The sequence below is a fragment of the Lagopus leucura genome, unplaced genomic scaffold, assembly GCF_019238085.1.
Source record: "Lagopus leucura isolate 7727_CA_CO unplaced genomic scaffold, USGS_WTPT01 Super-Scaffold_73, whole genome shotgun sequence".
In the NCBI taxonomy this organism is placed as follows: domain Eukaryota; kingdom Metazoa; phylum Chordata; class Aves; order Galliformes; family Phasianidae; genus Lagopus; species Lagopus leucura.
Window position 1 is genome coordinate 89,336,215 of NW_024962252.1, and position 21,026 is coordinate 89,357,240.

At 39.4% G+C, this 21,026-nt stretch overlaps 1 protein-coding gene across 3 annotated transcripts in view; it reads left to right on the forward strand.

Annotated features, from left to right (window-relative positions):
* PLCB1 (phospholipase C beta 1) overlaps positions 1–21,026 on the forward strand; it is a 373,777-nt gene that overhangs the window by 347,411 nt on the left and 5,340 nt on the right. The window contains exon 32 of one of the 3 annotated variants that reach the window (XM_042884267.1): positions 3,760–3,824. The exons of the other annotated variants lie outside the window; for them this stretch is intronic. Within the exon in view, the coding sequence (XP_042740201.1) occupies positions 3,760–3,798 (39 nt within the window). The 3' untranslated portion in view covers positions 3,799–3,824. The remainder of the gene's footprint in view (positions 1–3,759; positions 3,825–21,026) is intronic. 3 annotated transcript variants of the gene reach the window in all.

Below are 21,026 nucleotides of genomic sequence, written 5' to 3' on the forward strand. Positions count from 1 at the left end.
ATTGTAAAGAATACAGTTACATTGCCAACATTCAATTTGAGGTGTTATGTCAGAACAATTTATGGCAGTAAATTGTCAGATTCTGAGCCACCTTTCTGTGCATAAGCAAGAATAGAACTCTGGACTAATTGTGGCATTCGTTCTTTATAGTAATGTCACAATAAATGAGAACACACCACAGCTCTTCATGGAATCTTAGAAAACAGAAGGTATAAAATGCAGCATTTCTTGTGGCCATTTGCACAAGTGAGGACACATTCAGAATTATCAGATAAGCCAGAATATATTCAATGTCAGTATTGTAAAAGCTTAAACTTGCACTGAATGGTACCTTGACTTTCTGCTTTAGAAGGTGTCTCCAGAAAACTAATTGGAAACCAGCCTTCAGTAGGCAATGAATAGCAGATAATATTTTAACAGTTCCCCATCACTAGTGGTGTTCCCATGTGTGTCTGTTGTCTCACTTTAATAAATGCTACAGATGTTTGGCTGCCTAGTTATGATTTGGAAAAGTATGTGTTTTTTCTGTGTTGTATTATCCATACATTAGAGATTTCACAAAAGGCTGCTTAGCACAATGTCTGTGCATTCCAGGTGATGTTACTCACTCTAGATTCAAGAAGGTGCTCGGGGATTTTAAGATCATGTGCTTATGACAACTACAGTTATGACCTTCAGAATAGAAAACAGTTTGAAAGTCAGTATTCATTTTAATCCCTGTGTTTCTTTCTGATTTTCTTTTTCTTATGCTGCAAGACAATGCCTGGATCTCCAAAACTAGTGAGCACCCTGTGGTAAATACGTGTGTGTAATATATAATATACGTCTGCTACACTAACGTCATTTGGATTGGGAAAATCCTAATGGTGCAAGTGCACAGACTGTATTGTTAGTAACTGCATAAACAGGACTGGATTTGAGCCGTTTGCACCCTACTGACAGCTGAAGAGTTGTATCTTGTAACTTTGTAATTTCCCATCACTGTGGAATTCATGCTATCCAGATATCTCTGCTAAATTTGGTGGACTGTGTTTTGAGTACTTGCTGAATAAGGAAAGGGGAAAAAATGCTCGGTTTGCTTTCATAGAATTGTTGTCTCTTTTGGATGTTGCTGCTGCTTTTTTTTTTTTTTTTTTCTTTTTTGGTTAACGTTTACTTGTTGTGAGCCTGATGTTCATCCTCCAGGTAGGTAAATAACATCTGTACCATTGCAAATGCGTGCCTACTTTGCACACCCAAATCCTAGTGTGTGAGCACTGACCAGTACAGACCGGTGGTCACCTGCATGCAGAGTGGGCACGTTTTCACAAACACAAATGTTTCCTTTGCAGGGAGGCTTGATAAGACTGGTGCCAAAAGTAACAAAAAGCAGTAATACTGCACAAAGGAGTTTAGCAAGAGGATTCTCATTAGTGTTTTCCAAGATTGGTTTAAAGGGAATTTCTAGTCAAATCTCAACGAGGCTTGAACAGTTATGAGCTTCACTGAAATAACTAGAGTAACATCCAGAGTAAGAGAATGTTTGTGTGCTGCAAACATGTATGTCGTTTTGTAAAAACTGCCAGTTTTAAGTAATGCCTTCTCTGATTTGTCTGTCAGTGGGAGCACAAAACCACTGAAGTGTAGAGATCAAAGGAACATAAAAGTAAAGTGCATCAGGAGAACTGATCAGGAACTATAGGAAAAAAAGTGGCTTTCTTTTTACACTTTACATTTCACCTTCTTGCTGCTACTTTTTTTCTGCTACAGTCACTTTCTGCTTCCTCAGCTAATACTTTAGATTCATTTTGCATGTCAAAATGGTGCAAGCTACCACAATCACTGGCACCCATTGCCTGAACATCTTATACCCAAAGTGTATCTTTTAACACCATTTGTGTCAGTGCTAATGCAGTTTTAAAGTCCACTGGTACCAAGGTGAGAAAGAGTTCAAGGAGAAAATAAATAAAGGTGTCTTTCAGTTGTTTCAACAGAGTATAACATGGTGGCAGAAGTTCCTTTATTAAGAATTTCAACCAAATCCAGCCACGCTGTTAACTAACTTCTTTTCTTTTGCCTGCTATTGCGACTCAGTTATAAGGCATTTACAAATCTGCATGAATATAGAAAGGGGACATGGTGCTCAAATGTATTGTTTTGCTTCTTCACCCATTACCAAGGAAGTGGCTCCATAATTACATTCAGTTTTTTAAAAATTGCTTTGAGAGGAAATGTTTTGTGGCACGTTGAAAACGTATTATTTTGGTTATTAAGCTATTTTAATGTTCAATATTGAAACAGATAATTTTATTTTGTGCTATTGTTTGTTTCTATTTAAAGGTTTCAATTTGCAATTTCATTTGTAGCAAACATGATAGCCAACAGCTAAGGCAAAATAAAGTTGACCTCAGTGAACTTGCATGCGATTGTTCCAGGGCTGATTCTCACCTCGTATCACCGTATCACATTTAATGCCATTACAGCTCTGGCTCTTGGATATACAATAGGTATATGTGGTATTACTTTGAATACATGTTAGGGTGTAAAGTACATGAGGTGCAAAATGTCAAGATTTTAGTGGCACTAAGTGTATCATAAGAGCCATGATTTAACTCTACAAACAGAACTAAGTTAGCAATAGACTCACTCAGTTGCTATAGCTATGAAGCAGTAAATCACTTAACACTGAAATCATGCTTATTATAGAGTAAAAGGAGACAGCGACCACATTATTTAACACAACAGAGAATAAAGCATACTGCAGCCAGAGGAAAATGGCACAGTTAACTTTGTTTGAAGGCTACACTTAGCAAGAACCAAAAAGTAACCCTCATTCTAAGTTCAGGGCTATAGTTTTGTAGCCATCTTCTAGTAACTATATCTGCAAGCTAAAAACCGTGGGTCTTTTTGTTTGATGTTGGAATACCTTCAGGACTTCCCTAATCCACACCTTAGAGCTCTTCAAGAGAGTTGAAGCTCAGGGTGCATAGAGTGTATGTGATGAGCCACAGCCATCCCAGTGGGTCAGCTCTGAGTAGCATGCAGCTGCCTGCAGCATTTTGGGGTCTTCTTCAGGGACAGCCTGAAAATCCTGCCTCTCTTTGAAACTGTCAAAGCAGAAGTTTCAGAGAGAAATGCTGAATCTGAACACAGGCACAGCAGTGTTGTGTCCAGCAGCAACAGGTCCCACATCTCATCATGCTCAGGCACTGCGGCAGGGCTGAGTCAAAGGGAATCAGCTGACTGGTGAAAGTCCGCACCACTCTCATAAGCACTTGCATTTGTCACTGAAGGTTTTCCATGCAAACTTCACGGAGTCCATGGCATTGGCCATGACTGCAGTGTGACGCCCTCCTGCTGCAATGTCTGGAGGTATTTCTTCAAGCACAGCCTTCAAGTAGCATAGGTGATGCTTGTGTTTTTTTTAATTCAGATATTCTTATCCCCCCTCCAAAAAAAAAAAAAAGCTGTCATTTCCCATGATGTGCCTGATCTGCAACTTAGCAAATCTCCCACGTAACACCGCTGAAATATTCTCTTCTGCCAGTATGGAGTGACAGGTTGTGATAAATAGAGTGATTTCTCTGACTAACACATTCCTACTACCTAGTCAAATATTAATGAGCCCACACACAGAAGCATGAAGTAATCTTATGTTTTTCATTAAATACGTAGATTAAAGAGCTGTTATTTTACTGTAATGAACAAAATTATGTCATTTCAGCTTAGAGTAATTGTTAATCACATCAAATTGAAATGATCCTTGGTTTTGTTTTAAAGAGCATAGAAGAACAAGAAGTAGAGGAAAAACAGAAGTAGAAATGGAATATGAGACTATAGTGAAAGTGAGTGAAACATTCCCCTTTTTATCTAGTAATGATAATGTTGTTTTCATTTTACATGTCAAAACTTTGAGTCAGGAGTGTCCACAATTTACTGCCTGATGGTTCCTCTGAAATCTTTGAGCAATTACAGCCCTGATTATTATCTGCTAGCTGCATAACATACGCTGCCACTGGCCATTACATTCTTTTTGTACCGGGAAAGCAATCTGTGGCTTCTTCAAATCATACCCCACCCCATTGTCTGCCTGCCTGCTTTATTTATTGCTGCTTTTGCCCCACCTCAGTGCAGTGGTCAGGGGCTGTGTGTCACAGCATGATTATACAAGCTCTCTCTCTACAGCCCTTTGGATCATCAGAATATCCTCTGTTCTCTGCTCACAGTAGCTGCAGTACTCACATATCAGAGAAACAGGCACTATTAAATGTCTCTCCAAAGAGGTAAAGAAGATTGATGTGAGGAGATATTACAGGGGTATGAATTGAGAGCATCTACATGTCGCGGATGAGAAAGGGGAAGGGTGTTGAAGGTAGGAATTCTGGGCACCTCTCAAGATTAAGCTTACCAAACAGATAAATTTAATATTTGTCATCTGGAACACCAGAGTATGGGATAGTGAGAGAAATGATTAATTGGGGCATGAGAGCAGGAAAGAAAATTTGAGGGGCGGAGGGGGGAGGGAAAGGAGAAATCAGTAAAGTGGAATTAGTAGAGCCTAAGGCAAAAATTTAGAGGTGAGAGAGTGAGTTTTTAAGGGAGGAGGAAGGGAACAGGACAACTGGGGAGAGGCAATCAAAGCTCGGGAGAAAGGTGAAAGTCCTATATAGGAGGACTAATGATTAGAACATGCTAACACAATGTAGTAGTATTTCAAGGATGTCTGCTGTCATCTACAGTCATGGCAGGAGGTCTTGAGTTTTCCCTCACTAGGAAATGGCTGTAAACCACAAGCCTTTGTCACTGAATCGGTGAATCCTGTTTGGTTTGTATTTATATTTAATAATTCTCCTTCTACTGAAGTTTCTGGAATGCTTTGGTATACATTGCTTCCCTGTGAGGAGAGAACTACCATAGCTTCTCAGACAGGATTGTGTTTGGTAACGGAACCTACTGTTCTGCTGCAGGTACCTGGGTGCAGAGGGTTCTGGTTCCATGCCAAGCAGGTATGGTTTGTTTTTCAGTCCCCTGGCTCAACTCACAGATGTGCAGGAGTAAATGGAGCCTTCTGGATAGCACTGCAGATCCTCTCTGCCAGGGAACATCCCTGCTTAGCTTTTCGCTGTCCCATACAAAGCCTTAACAGTTGTTTTGTGATTCATAGTCCTTCCTAGTGGCAACAAAGGCTCCGGTTTTGGGACTACTCCTTCAGTCAGTGTGGTACCAATACCAGTGTTAGAGATGCACCTTCAGAAGAGGAAAAGGAACACATTTGCTGTGATTGCTCCTCTTCTCCCTGGCCAACATCAGTGAGGCAATTCCTTGTGCTTTCCCAGAGGATGTTTTATCAGAATGCATAGGAAAGGTTGTTTGTTTTCTAAATACTTACTAGGTATACTTCCAAGGACACGTATGGGAGAGTAAGAAAAAAAGAACCAGCTGTGTATGTTTGATCTGGGTCTTGCAAAACAGATATTAACGTCTCAATTCTGTTGAAATGCAAATGCTAAATAAGTTTGACTAATTCATAGCATGTGGCTATAACTTCTCAGGCTTCTTTTTTTCTGTGGATTACATGTTTCTGCCCAGGTGGACACTAACATACTTTTCATGTATCTCTATATATATCATTATATATTTATTATTTATTTTAATGTTTTTACTATTGAGAAAAAGATACTTTCAAACACTTCAAAAAGAATGCAGCTGACTGTAAATATTGCTTAGTTCTCTCACTGTGGTAAGGTCAAAGATTAGAGCTGCTAGGTGGGGCCCTGGCTACATGAATGTGTTTTCCTCTTGGATACAGGCAAGGTACCTAAAAGGGCAGGTTTCCTGAACAAAGTAGTTGTGACAAAAGAAAGTAGAGCCATAATGAATGTGTCGGCACCTTGCCAGTATTCAGAAGAGTGACTTACTTGAGACGGCAGCATTAAATTGGCAATTGTTCACTAAAGAACTGGAATTTTTGTTGTTGTTTGCGTTTAGGTGTCGTGAGAATACTGATTTCTCTTCCTCAGGAATGTTCTGACTTCCTTTCCTGAAAAGCAGAAGCACAGGAATAGATCTGATCTGCCTTGAAACAACTCGGTGGACATTTAAAAGAACAGAAGTGTTTACCTCTATTCTTGTCATACATCACTTACATTGCAAACAGTATGCTGCCAACTTCATACCCCCTGCTTGGGTTAAGTCAGAATATCTTCAGAGAATGGCAGGAATGGGCAATTCAATTGCTTCTGCACAGTTAGAAGCAACTCAGACCTAAGATAAGAACCTCTGGTGGCATCACATAACCACTTAGGACCATCACTCCACAGTTCTACTCACTCCAAAGGAAATATGAGAATGATGGAAAAATGTTGAGTTTTTTTTCTTCCACTCCTTTCTGCCCTACATTCTCACTGGTACAACTGCAGAGTAAGGCATTTTGAATGCTCTGAAGCAGCTGGATAGGAGGAGGTCAGGCAGCACAGAAGGGAGAAGTCAAGCTTCTGTGCAGGCCATCAAGGAGTATTATCTCAGCTCTCTCTCCCATATGGAGAGACACTACTGGCTTCAGGCTGAACAGAAGGAATGACATCAGAGCATATGCAGGAGAGGTATCCAATCCTTTTAAGTCATTATAGTAGTTGTACAGAAATCTAGAGAGGTTACCTAAATTCAGAGCTTCATTCAGGAGCTGTCAGAATCCACTAATAAATATTAGTATAGCAGTAACTTTCATTTAGCTAATAGTGATTTGTCTGTGTCAACAGCGGAAATTTAAAATAAATCATCTTTGAGACAGAATAAGAGAATGTGGACTTAAAAGTCTGGTCCTAAGATGCATCTTTTTTTATTCCATACAAAATAGCTTGCCAGTAGGACATTTTGACCAGGAAGGAATGGCCAATGAGAGTTCTGAAAAGGAAGGTCTGACATTTATTGCTACACTTTTCTTCTCCTTTGAGCTCTTTCAGATAAACTCTTCAGTGCATAGTAGAGCATTTCAGTGGGCTTCAGCCATGTGTAGATGCTGTCTAGAATCAAGCTGACATCTTTTCTAGACCTGGATTTTTGTAAATCTTATAATAGCTGTTATGTACAACTAGAATTCTGCATGGTGCAATGTCAGTCTCCATGTTAAGTTACTGTATGTCCCGTGAGAATGATATTGCGTGTGGTAGCTCACATCTGACATCTTTACATTCATGAAGGTGTTAATGCCTGAATAAAACATAGAGCTTGGAGCACATAAGGCAGATTGTTTCACCAACTGCTGATGCTGATGCTATTCGTATATACACAGATTGTCTTCTGACTTTCTTCGTGAGATTATTGAATATTAGGATATTTAGAAGTACCTGTTTGGCTCAGAGTTTTGTCAGGGTGTTACATAGGTCAGTGGGATCTCCATGTAATATTACTGATCACAGAATTGGCCTTTCTGCTGAAAATTCCGAAGGTTCAGTTTTCAGAGCACTTATCTGGTTTCAGAAGTTAGTATTCCTGATGGGATTGATGACCTTGGCAGCAATTAAATCTTTCCCTGTTCTGTCAGTTTTACACCTTACACTGATGCTGTAATGCTGCTGAAGTTGAAGCATGATAGATGTGCAAGTCTGTGTAATGCTGAGTTGCTTAGAAATTACAGAAGCTCCTGGGAATGATAATTCACTGTCAGTCTTTCTCTCAAAGAATCATTGTAATTCTGAGCAGGGACTCACTCTCTGTGTGGCAGAATGGAATAAATTCTGCAGTAACTACTCTCTAATTTCATGTCAGTGTTAGTGTCTCCTCTTGCCCTGGAATACCCTTCATTCCCATCTGTATTCAGATAGACACTGCTGGGGCTCACACTTGAAAATACCAATTGGTTGAAAATTAATTCAAATTTTTAAATTATTATTTGGATTTTTTACTTTTTAAGTGATTTTTTTTTAAGTCTGGGGTTAATTTCTCGTAATATTAACTGCCTCTTAACGGCTGCTACTTCCTCAGAAGTAGATTCAGTTCAGTGATACAAACCATGTTTGAGGATTTGTTACAGGCCAAGATCATCGCTGTTGTCAGATGCAGAAATGCTTTTTTTTGCTGTAATATGAAAAAGCAGTAAGCTTGCTCTGAGGTCTTTTATGTGTACTAGATGTCCGTATTCTCATACAAACACAAGTAGAGAATACAAATGAATGTAAGTATGAATGCTTCCTGCATTTTGAGCATCCCGTGCCCTGCTGTGTTTCACTTCCAAAAGTTTTCTAGGTTAGTAAACTTCACCACCCCATCTCCCTAATGTGATCATCTGTTTTAGGCCCCCCACCAGGACAGTGTCCATTTTCATGTCCAATTCTGTTAGCACCCAGAGGCTTTCTGCAGGTCTCTCTCTTATAATACACTGGAGATCAGAAAAAAAAGATAATATCTTTGATAAATATCTCACCAAGACCTTTTCTTTACTTGTCCCTCCTGAACAAACTACGTGTAGTATGAATACATCAGTAATGTAAATTATAGAAAATCCCTGCTTGTGCCCATGAAGGCATTATTTTGATTCACTTAGAAATTACCAGATGCTGTCCCTTTTTCATTCATGTTTAGTAAGGATATGCAAACAAACAAACACACGTGCCATAAGAGCACTGACTCAGTATTCACCTTTGTTTTCCTCCTGTAGCCATTTAATGAGCATCTAGAAACATTTTTTTAATAAACATGCATGCAGTAGGGAACATCTTTGAGTGTCTTTTTACAGAGTTACATATTAAGTGCAGGCTACTGACAGTAGGAAATCTTACAGTAGACAGGCTGATAATCAAAGAGACTGTCTTTTTTTCATGCACAAAAGTGTAAATCACTGCTGTCTGAAGATGAAGTTATATCATACACAGAAAGCTCCATGCTCTGCCTTTTCTTGTTAAGTAAAATGAAGTACAGAATAGAGGGGACAGTAGGGTGAAACAGCTTGGTAGCTGCTAATGTAGCATGCAGGGAGAGAGCAACTTGTTTGTCTGATTTTAAGAAGCATCAATCTGAGACACGCTTTTTGATTACCTCCATCAGACACCTTTGAACACAGAATATTTCAGCTGCTTGCTTCGAATTTCTGTGGTTGGAGACATAATTCCCATTATCTGTTTTGGTCAGTTGAATGTTCTCTTTGACTCCTCATTGGTACTGTAGGCATAGAGGATTCAGGGAAGAACACCTGTCAATTAGTAGCTGTGTTTTAAAAATAATTCCTCTTCCCATCACTTCTTCTGCTGAGGACAGCGGCTGCAGTCAGCAGCTGTGACTGATGCAGCAGTCCATGCTGTGTGCCTCTGACAGGTGCCAGAATAAACCAGCTCTAATGACACAAGTGCCAAACTGGAGTTTCAGCATATCAGTGAAATAAAATACAAGCAGACAAGGGAACTTCTGTTCTCCTGAGATCAATTCTGCAAGGACAGAAAGACTTAAAAGAGTAGTTTGAAGCCTTTCTTAAGAGCCTGGAGCCATAACAGCAGGTAGAAACTAAAAATGGTGGCTTTTCCTCATGTATGTACTAGATGTTCCTCTGCAACCAGCTTCCCTCTGTCTTCTAAAAAATAACCCATCCACATTTACCTTACACTTGTAAATGATCCTGTGGCAGAATCTTCTTAATCAGCTGTTCTTCGGGTTGTATGTGTTGCCGTCCTTCCTTTGCATTAATCACTGAAGTTCTTCGCTTTTTTGTCTGAAAACAGTCACACCATATGATCAGAAAATGAATACACTGAAAATGCAACACTGCAAATTAAACACGTGGATAACAGCTTGTGGCTTTGGTACTCTGTGTTAACATGTGACAAGCAGAGAATAGTAAACTGAGAAAGAGTTCTCCTGTGAATTCAGTGCCCCCATTATCTCTCCTTCTTTATCCGAAGGGCTGAGGAAAACGTTTTTGTTAGCCAAGACTGCTTGGTGCTTTGGCTTAATTTTCACTGCATAATTTTAAATACAGATTGTGTCTACAGTGCTGCAATTAGTGGATAGCCTAAAGACTTATTATTTCAAACTAATTGATATGTAAGAAAGTTTAAATAACGTAAGTGATAAGATTTTTTTAGGAATAACTTCTGCAACTAACTCAGAATAATCTTATTACTGTTACACATTTGCAGTTGAATTAATTTTCCAATCATCACTACTAAATCTAATGCTTGTCTGCATTTCTGTAGCTTTAAATACATTTATATTAAACGGTGAAAAGCTGGTATTATGTAAGTCATTGTTCTAAAAGGGGTTTGTGCAAGTTAACGATCTCATGCAGTTCTGATACTTGCCTACCACCATTTGGAATACTCCCAGAATTCAAGATTAGTCTCTGTTATCCTCAGTAAAAATGTGTACTCCACACATATTTTAAAGAGAGCTCTAACCCAAGCAGTCCTTGTTTTCAGAGTATACTGTTGCTTCCTCAAATAGCACAGTCACTTATCATGAGAGGCCTGTATTTTTCCAGCGTTCATTAAACTTATCTTGAACTAGGCTGTGATCAGAATTGGCATCGCAGAACACATTGTAAAGTTACAAGACCTCTTGAGAACTTTTTAATGCCTTTAGAAGATGTAACAGTAATAAAACACAGATAGAGCATTAAAAAGATAAGTACTTCTAATGGAAAAGGGGATGCTGCTTCTGCCAATTTTTCTTCTTAAATTAGGTTTTGCACAGTACAAAACTTATACAAGATAGAGGCTACCAACAGTGATACACACAAATGAAATTAAATTAAAAACAAATCAGAGCTCTGAGGAGGTCATGTTATACATTTTGATGGAATCTCAGTGGAAAAAAAAGCAAAGGGCTTAGTGAAGTTCCATAGGATTCATCTCAGTTCAGGCTTGACCCTCTTGTGAACTATACTTGGATGAACTGTATTAACTTCAGAATGAGAGAGGCCAGGGACCAAATCCACTGATATCAATAGAAAAGCTCACTCTTCCTTGTAGGAGTGTGCAGCCTCCACACACTGAGATCTGTGATGAAGGGAGGTACCAAAGGGACTGACTTCTGTCCATGCTGGTATTTCAATCACTTACATTGGGGCTGCTCTTTCATCCTGGTCCTTGGTTGGTTGTGCCTTAATCTGGGATAGGACAGCATAGGCAGAAGGTACTTTGTGCCCTTCTCACACCTGTAGCTTCACACTGTGCTCTAAATAACTTTTTTTTCTAATTAAGCATAGTCTGTCCCTCCTCAACGCACTCTTTTCATACAGCAAGTTGTTATCAGTGTGAAGATAGCACTGCTTGGTGTTAGTAAGTTGTAATATTGTTTATTTTTCCTGTATCTTCTAGATGTACCTTTCAGGGACTATATCTATTCCTTTTTCTGGCAAAAAGTCTGACCAAAAAAAAACCAAAACAAAAAAACAAATGGTGGCAGTATCACCGACACATCTGTTCAAGGAGACTTTAAAATGTCCAATTTCACTTCAAGGTGAAAAATATACCATAGAGCAGACTTAAGCGTGCAGGTGGTTGCTTTTGTTTATGATTTTGCATGTTGTCTATCAGCATAGCTCCGTGAACATAATCCACCATACTTATGAAGAGCTGACCTCTGGACCTCTGCTGATTGGTTGAATCGCAATGCTGGAGCTGGCAGTCATTCATCCATATAAACCTTAGGAAGGGCAAAACACCCAGAGGCTTCCCTTCTTCATGGAGCTCGGGTGCTCAACAGAAACCCACATCAGGTTGTATGCAGACAGAAAAAACTGGGCAGGTCTGAATGTGACAGGAGCACCTGACTTCTCCGTGGAAGTTTTTGTCTCTACTTTGACTGTTGAAGCAAGCTTGGATTTTAAGCAGCATCCAGGTCCTGTTTTCTAGACACATTCATGCTTTGCAGTTTCCTTTAGTTGCTAAGACAGGGTAGTGGAAGATTCCCAAACATCTGAAATGCTTCAGTGAGGAAAATGAGCTTTACTCATCTGCAGCACTTCTTTGTGACTGATACTCATTTCAGATCTCTGTTTGGAAGGAGTTTCACTTCACGCCATTTTGTGCAGGTGTTTCTTTTGTTTGAACTGGTTAGATTTTGCCTGTGCTTAAATGTTTACCAGTACTGTAGATCCAAAAACCATCAGTCAATCACTGTCTCCTCCTAAAGATAAGTGAACTTTGTCTTTGCCCTTTAACAGGCATGAGTTCAAGCTACTCTATGCAGCAGTAGGACAGGCTTTTTGTTGTTTCTCTGGTGTTATGAGTTATCTCAGTTACCTTATATGTCATATTTTGCATTGAAGGATGCAGCTAACCATCACTGAACCAAAGTTTTCTGCATGGTTCATTTGAACTTGATGGGTAATTAGAGTTGCCTCACTTTGCAATAGTCAGTGTTAATATGACCTTTGAAAAAAATGTTTCAATAAAAAGCAACTGAACTGAAACATTAATCCCTTGAACTTAATCATGGGGATGGCTCCATTAACCTCCCTTTGCACAGCATTCTGTAATCCAGTAATAGCAGTGCAGACAAGAAGAGGTTTTTTTTCCTTTTAAGTTCATTGTAGTGTCAGGAAGTAAAAGCCTTCAGGCTATTTTTAATTAGGTTGTACCTTTGGGCAGTGCTGTTCTTACATGGAGCTGTAAAGTTTTAAACAGTTGTAGTTAAAGTTCTATACCAATTTTGCATCTCAAGTAAAAAAAAGAATGTGTTTAGTAATACAGCACGAAGCAAAGAAAGTGGAGGATATCTGAATGAAAATCTGATGGGGGTAGAGAGATGTGAAGGTAACAGTACAACATGGACACAGTGTAGCCATCACTAACATCAGACTTTGTATTTTTAGTTGCAATGGTACGTCCAGGTTTAATGTTCATTATATAACAAACATGGGTCAAGTCCAACTTGTCACTGCTATACTCAGTCTCAGAACTTTCCCTACACTTCTCTCCTGGAAGTACAGAAGCCAAAACACTGAACCGTTATTTCTGGAAGAAGAAAAGTGAAGGACAGTAGCTCTGGCTTCGGTGTTAAACTCCTGCTAGGCACACTGTTATGCCAAAGTTTACTAACAAAAAACCTGACAATATTGCAGTAATTCATTCTCAGGTGATTAAAAACATGGACTGCAGTTTAAAAAAGCTCAGTAAACCTTAGATCATCTGGCCCAAACCGATCGTTTTGACAACCTGTGAAAAAAATGAATAAAAATGGAAAGTCACCTAACCCCATCTGTGAAGCAGAGCAAAAGTCAATATAGAACTCAGCAGTGGGATAAAAATATGCTTCTCTACTTGGTTTGGTTGCTTTTCCAAAGTGGTCTTCATCCAAGACATGAACAGCTGAGCTATCTCTCATGGTGAGGCTGCTGTTTGAGCACTTAAGAAAGGTCATGAAGTTGCTGTTTTCATCAAATTAGAAATATTAAGATTTATTATTTGCTTGATCAACACCTGCCTCAAGCTCTGGGTAACAGAGAGCATTTTTAAGCTTCCAATTCTAGCACAATAGTTTAAAAGTTTAAAAAATTCAGAGCATCTGAATGATTTGGGTGCCTACCCAAATTTTATTTACCCAAATTAATTTTCAAAATCAGCTAATGCAAATTGATTTTTTAAAAATATTTTCCACGCAGATTAAGACGTGGGTAAGTAGGGAGGAGTATGTTTAACATTCAGTCATTCATCCACTTAACCTCTGCTTGTCTTCTGGGAAAAGGAATGGATACTCTTAAACTTCTGGAAAAGCAAAGTAAGGTGCAGGTAATTTTGTTTTAAAAAGCGTTTCCCATGTCAAAGGAAGTTTTCCTTTTATTGATATGCTTGGAGGTGTGTGGGTGAGCAGAAGAACAGGCTGCTTTGCTGAAACAACAGACATACATTACTTCCTCAAAAGAAAATCTTTAGCTCGTAATGCTACAGTTCTTTTTTGCCTTGATGCAGCCTTATTTGAAGATGAAAGACAGTGATCAGAAGTAGAGCTAATGATCAGAAACATACCAAGACTTATTTGCCAGTTTGACAGTTGCCCTGCTGCCTAATTCCAAGGCAAGTGGGAGGACACTGGTGGAATTGAGACATTGTGATAAATTGTATAAATATTTTCCAGTGTCTGCCTAACATAACCATCACATGCACATTGACCATGTATATCTGTATGTGTCTGATACCTCAGTATTAGATTCTAAATAGATTTTTTTTTCATTAGGGTACGTTAGAAAATAGTGAGTCAGTTGCTAAATGGGCTCATCGTTTGGGGAGATGTACATCTCTGATAGTAAAGAGGAAGTCAAATTCATGTTGAGAGTGAGTGAGTTAGGAAACATTTTGGAATAGGTTTTGTTGTTACGAAGGATTACAGAACTGCAACTACTTGAAAAGATTTTCAAAGAAACTTCTACGGCTTTGATCTTTATTCAGGTAGTGCTTGCTTTCTAGTCTAAAAACATTCATTTTAACAGATATTAACAGAAGGACTGACTGCTTAGTAATTTTCTAAGCAGACTTTTCAATGAGCTTCCATCCTGCAGAGACTTTCTAATGTGATCAGCCATAGTCAGCACAAGATAAACTTCAAAGTGTGGTGTAAGGCTTGATCAGTGAGATTATTTTTTAAGCTAATGATGGCTTATTTCTAAAAATGCATGCAATTCCCTGGCAATAATCAATACCTTCGAAATTATACCAAGCATGTATCTTAAGAAACACACCTTAGTATGTGTTCAGAACTCAAAACAGGCTGACGGAGCAGGAGGGCAGAGCAGGCTATCTCAATAAAAGGAGATGCCTGACTTAATCATAGGATAACTCTCTTCTTTCTCCATTGAGTAGCACAAGGATGCCACTAGAGAGACAGAGAAATAGGTTATTTGTTTCCTTTTCATTTCATGGTTGTATTTGAGAAGAAATCACTCTGCTCAGAGAGAATTTTCTGCAATACTAGTGGAACTGCTGTGGATGTTCTGCCAATAGTCAGACATAGGCTACACTGTAATTATCAATTAGCAAGATGGACGTGAGAGATTGAAAAATACTTTGCTAAGCTGCATTTAAGAGTTCAGTATTCAGAGTTCAGTTTCATCTAGGATCCAAAAACTGTGGAGTCGATTTCACCATGGTTTTCTCAGGTCCGTACTTATCAGCTCCAGAGCCCTTGCACAAGAGGCCTCAAGCACCTTTCTTGTCTCTCTTCTCTTTCAAAAATAGCCACAACCTCACACTCTGTGGGACAGCACCACTTTTAGGCAAAGCACATTATGTAAGTGGCCCTGTGGATTCCAGGGCCCCCTGGAGACACTCAGCTCAGCTGCTCTGGTGCTGCACAGCTCTGAGAGCCTCATGTCCTCTGGCCCACCCGGGATTTGAAGTATTTCTGGACTATATTGTTGCTGTTATAACCTCCAGATGTCATTTAAAAGGACTTTCTGAGGGACTGTTATGGCCTCTTCAGCTAAGAGTTGTAGTGCAATACTACCAAGGACATGCTGTTGGGCCTCTACTGCCTGTTTATGCCTGGGAGGCATCATGGAAATGAAAATATCACGATCAGTAGAAGGTAATGCATGCACTTACTTGTTTATTTTGAAGACAGTATCCAAAATACGAGTAGCACTTCTTATAAACGGACCAGTGAAGAAGCTCCATTTGAGCTATGTCACTGGAGTTATTTATCCTGGATCCACCCCAATAAACGAAGGGCATCTGTTGAGAGATGAGACTGCAGTGGAATTTCTCTGGATTTATTGCATCGAATCAGAGCAGATTCTCTTCAGCTCACAATGAAGCTAACTTTCTCTTGTGATAATGAAAAAGAGAAGAATCTAGCCCTAAAATATTATATGTATTTGTGAAGAGGGGATTGTTACCATTAGTATTAGCTTTATTCACTACCTCATGATATCCATAGGTCTCATATTTGTACAGTCATCAGAAGAACACCTGATAGCTTAAGAAAGCATTTTATCCACAAAAGAAACCAATTACACAAAATACTCATAAGAAAAAAAAATGATTCCAAATATGCAACTTAACGAGGTACAAGAAGGTCTTTGCATGAGAATAAATTGCTCCACTGCTGAGAAATAGGAAACAAAGTTACTGTGAAGAAAATCCTTCCACAGAAATCAGAACAAGCTCTCTTTTCAAATAATATTCAAGAGATTTGAAATTTAATAACAACAGTGCAACCACCAGTAGCAAACATCACCAGTTTCGGCTTTTGCTGTAAGGAATTTCTCCAGCTCAGAAATTTTCAGCAGAAGTATAGTACACACCTCTGCGCATGTAGTACAGACGTGATCTGAGTACCACTGATATACATCTCTTCACTTTAACATTTATTTTTTAATTAGCTCTTAGAATAGATGTTGCTTTATTATGCAGAAAGAAGATAAGAGTTTATTATGAGAGTGTTCAAATCTAGAAGCTCTGGTCCCAAGTTTCTTCCCAGTCCCTTTGGTTTAATTGAAGTTGCAGTTAATAAAGGTGGAGACACAGATTGATGAAGGCCCTAAGGTTACAATCTAATGCCTTGAGAGAGCAGGTGCTAAAGGACCCTTTTATATGGGGACTTGTACGTTGGGGAAAGCATAGCAAATCACCTGTGCTTTGATAGGAAGAGACACAGGGCTGAAACTTGGAAGACAGCAGTTAGGGGATGTCAAACAGGGAACATATGAATAAGGGAAAATAACACAGTACACAGTTTCTAGGCTCCTTAGTTGTAAAGTGCTTCTGGTGCTATGCTGATTTTTTCATTCCTGTTGTGGGGTAATTTCTGGAGTATCTGGATCATGTAACCTGTTGACATGAGAAGCCTGGGGTGGCAGTAATGGATCAGTCCAAAATAAAACTGCTGAGCAACTGCCCATGAACTCAGGAGGAGATCTTAACAGTGCGGGAGGATTAGCTTGTTGTGTTAGACCTTGTGTGAGGGACTAGGGGAACTTTATCTGAGAGAGAAAGAGTTTGTGGTGGAGCTAACAGAAAGTCCTGGAGTTGGTGTCACTCATGTCTATCGTGGTCTGAAAAAGAACTATTATTTGTAAAGGCAGTGATGGGTGTGCACTGAAACAGAGATGTCCTTGACTGAGGACAGGAATCGTTAACAGAAGATTTCCACTCAGTGTAAAGACAGCACAGGCTATCCTTTACCTAGTGCAACATGTTTCCTGTGCCATCTCTGTTACTGATTGCCCTTAGGCTTTCTTTAATGACACAGCGCATCAGCATCTTTTGAGATAAGACCTTAGCTACCAGTGCAGCTTTGTTTCACATTTAGCTATATTGTCCTTGAATTAAGCCCAAACATTAATCCAGTGGCACGTTCCTTTATGCACTTGTGTATAGCCCCTGGTAGAGAAAGAAAATACTTCAACTCTTGCACTTTAATGAGCTCTGCACATGTAGTGATGTTACCTCAGCTTCCCAACAAACTGCATTTCCCAACTACTTTCTTTGGGCCATTCTTTTATGTGGTAGAGGCAGGTAAATTGCTTTTAGGTATTGTCCCAGGGCTCCTCAATCCTATCAGCCTCACCTTGAGTCAACATCTCCTGCAGCCCCTCTGGCATGCTGAGTGCCACGGAGGGACCGAGTCTGTGGGTGGCTCCAGGACAGCTAAGCAGTGCTTACTCCTTTGCCTTCCCAGCAGAAATCTGCTTAGTGGAAGAAATAACATAGCCCTTAATAAGAAACTCCTCCTGTTTCCAATTAAACAAAAATTGCTGCCTATAAATCACTTGATTCCTGAGCTCTGTTCCTCAATTTTACTCTCCCTGTTACTGACAATTCTTGCTACTCCTATGTCTTTTAATGCTGTATCCCTGCAGAATGGCTTTCTAATTAAGTAAGCTCTGAAAATGAAAAGCAGCAGAACAGCAGCTTGCTTGTTCTCTGTACCCTTAATCCTGGTGTCCTGTATGTGCTATTTTGGAAGCTAAATTGAGGTCGCTGACATTATGCATATTTGTTGTCTGATGCAGTCTTAAAAGCCCCAAATCCTCTATTCAAAATTATCTTTAGGCATATGGGTCAAACATTTGCAGAAATCAAAACAGCATTTGGAGCTTTAGCAGATTTAGAGAAGCGGGGGAGGAGTGAGAAAGGGGCTGCAATCTCAGGACAGCCTATCTGTTGCAATATGCTTTCACTGACCAATGAAGACATCATTGTCTCTGAAGTTAACAAAATAAACAGTCCCAATGGTATGTGAAGAGGAAAGCGGGAGCTCTGCTAAGCAGAAATGTCCTGTAGAGGTTGCAGTCACCCTTTTGTTCTGAATCGTGCAGTGACTGGTTATTACATCTTGTCAAAATGCATTCTGCTGAAATTGCGTGGAAGAAATTAATGCAGTTGAGCTTATATCATCAATAAAACATAGGAACAAGTAGTATTTATGTGGAATTAAATATAATACTTTGTGTCGGTAGTGCCGCAGTAGTGGATACAAAGTAATATCAAAGTGCGCTGGCGAATAAATATAATAATCATGTACCAAAGTAGTCATTATTTTGCCATTTTTTATATCCTCTACCTTAAGGGATAATAACACAACTTACAAAATTTTCTCATTTGGAATCAAAGCTCGTGAAAACTTGAGAATGAAGGGTTTCGTTTGGAAATGTGAGAGATTGTTGGAAATATCAAACTGTTCGGTTTTACCTGCAGTGCATTTTGCCTGAAGAATTGAGCCAAGAAGTTCTGATTATTTTTCATTCATAATTCACTGCATTACTCACAGCAAGAAAGAGTACGATCAAGGAAACAAAGTGTTTATGAATAATGCAAAATAAGGTAGATTAAAAAAGAAGGGATGAAAGAAACACAAAACTTAAACTGGCATACAGAAAAATTGCAAGAAGTATGGAAAATTGGAGACTAAGAAAAGTTTATTTTGGCTATATTAAATGTTTTTAGTTGGAAGAGCTTCATCAAAACAAATACAGTGTTAATGAATGTTTTTGATGTGACAGAATTTAATCAGAATTTCAATCCATTTCATGGATTTTTTTCCCATTAAATGTTCCCTTTATCAAGTTGTATTTTAGATATATATTTCTCAAATATTTTTTGCTTGAAGATTTATTCTTCAGATGCTTCTCAAGTAGTGTGCTTTGGTCATTTTGAATTGAAAATGCATTTCTTAAAAAGTGTGAGCTGGAATGAAACGCAGTCCCCCTGTGGAGGTGGCTTGGTTTTGCATCAGAAATCTGCCTCAGGGATGAGATTTTATATGGTGGGATGATACTGTCTGGTCACTCTGCTGTGTAGACCAAGAATGCAGTCCACCAAGCTGTGGAAGCTTCTCTTCTCCCTCTTGCTGTGGAAGAGAAGGAAAAATAGTCTGGAAAACTTTCATTACTAACTTCCGAAATGCACCTTAAAAAGGTGCAGCGGGATGGAGCAGCAGTCAGTGTTCACTTCACAGCTTCAAAGGTGTCGCTTTGGCAGGAGGGGAGAGGGGTTGGACATGGTGTCCCCTGTAATTCCCCTGGGGCAGCCGAGTTGGAGGAGAGGAGGTCAGATGGCAGCGGTGTTGCGTGTCAGCCAGCTGTGTGCCTGTCTGCTGTCTGGAGCAATTGACGTAGGCTTGGGGGAAATGCAGCAGACTTTTACAAGACCTTAACAACTGCACCAGCCCACAGGTGCTAAGTGTGATTTTTGTACAGTTGCTCCAATTACAACCGGATTGGGAACTCATTTGGTCTCTGTGACCACAGACACACTCGTTGAAGGTACTTAGGGTCATGTTCTAATGCACTGGCTATATTTACTGCACGCAGCAAGGTCTTTGCTCCTGATACCTGCAGTTCTAAATCCAGTCGCCTGAAACAAAATATTTTTGTGTTTGTGCTTCCCATGGGTTAAGCTACTACAGACCTTTCCTCCACATCTGAAATTTCTTCTCAGCTCATTGCTAGATTGTTATACTTAAACATCCCAGTGTGTTTGCTTTCCCACAGGTATCTTAAAAACAATTTTGAAATTAAAAACAAAACAAAATAATTTCCAGCAGCAGAAGGATAAGATGTATTTCAGTTAGCAGAAATGGAAGAGTTCAGTATTCTAAGCTTAAAGCTAATGACAAAATAATATGAAATACTATAAATGTGGAATAATTACCGATTAAGGGGTTTAATATATTTATTTTATTTTCTAATTTTCTAAGATTTTTTTCAAGCAAAATGCTCAGTGTGAACTTCATCACTCCTACTACCTTGCGTTGGCAGCGCATTCTATTACTCATGTGATCACTTTTTTCTTGGTGGTGATAGAAATTGGTAGAAGCTGTTCATTAGATCAAATTGTGAGTATTTGAAGGTCTGGAGGGGACTGTTGAGGGTAGTCTAAAACCAGAGTTTCTGCTTCTGTAATCCTTTATTGATTAAAGGTCATTATTTTAATGCTGTTATTTTTGTAGGGTTAGTAATAATAGCTGGGTCTAAGTGCTATTAATAGTTTTAATAATACTATTGTTTTCCTTTCCTGAATGCATTTTCCTTACTTTAAGCAGAGCAGCCATATTCATTTTCACCTCCACCTTCCAAGGAAGTGTTGCCAAGACCTTTCTCTGAATGATGACCCTTTTTGGAAAGGGGTTGTAGCCAGGGATGCTGAAGAGCCCTTTGAAATGAAAGGGAATGTGAGCCAATCAGCTGGGCAGCTGGCTGGCCTCCAGGAGCTCTGCTCACTGAAGCACAGGCTTAGTCATGTAAAGCCTCACACATTTTCCATCCTCTTGGCTAGCTGCTGCATTGCTGCAGTTGAGGTTCAAAAGCTACAGATGCTATTAGTCTGGGGCACAAGGGTGCATGAGCCTGTTTCTCCCCTGTGCTGCCCAGTGCCTGGCTGAAGTCAAAGGGGAGCCTCAGGCACAGGTACTCTAAGGAAGCCCTTGTGTGGTACAGATAACAAAGGCAGGACAGTTATAAAGCCTGAAATAGCTGCTGTGAGCAGTAGTTTGTAGAATTGCAATCCATAAAGTTACATGAAAAACAATTTGGTGTCCTAGTGGTTCACAGCCTGTTTCAGGCTTGTTGTGTACATGTATAATTTAACAGATGGCCATACTAACAGTGGAGGACCTAA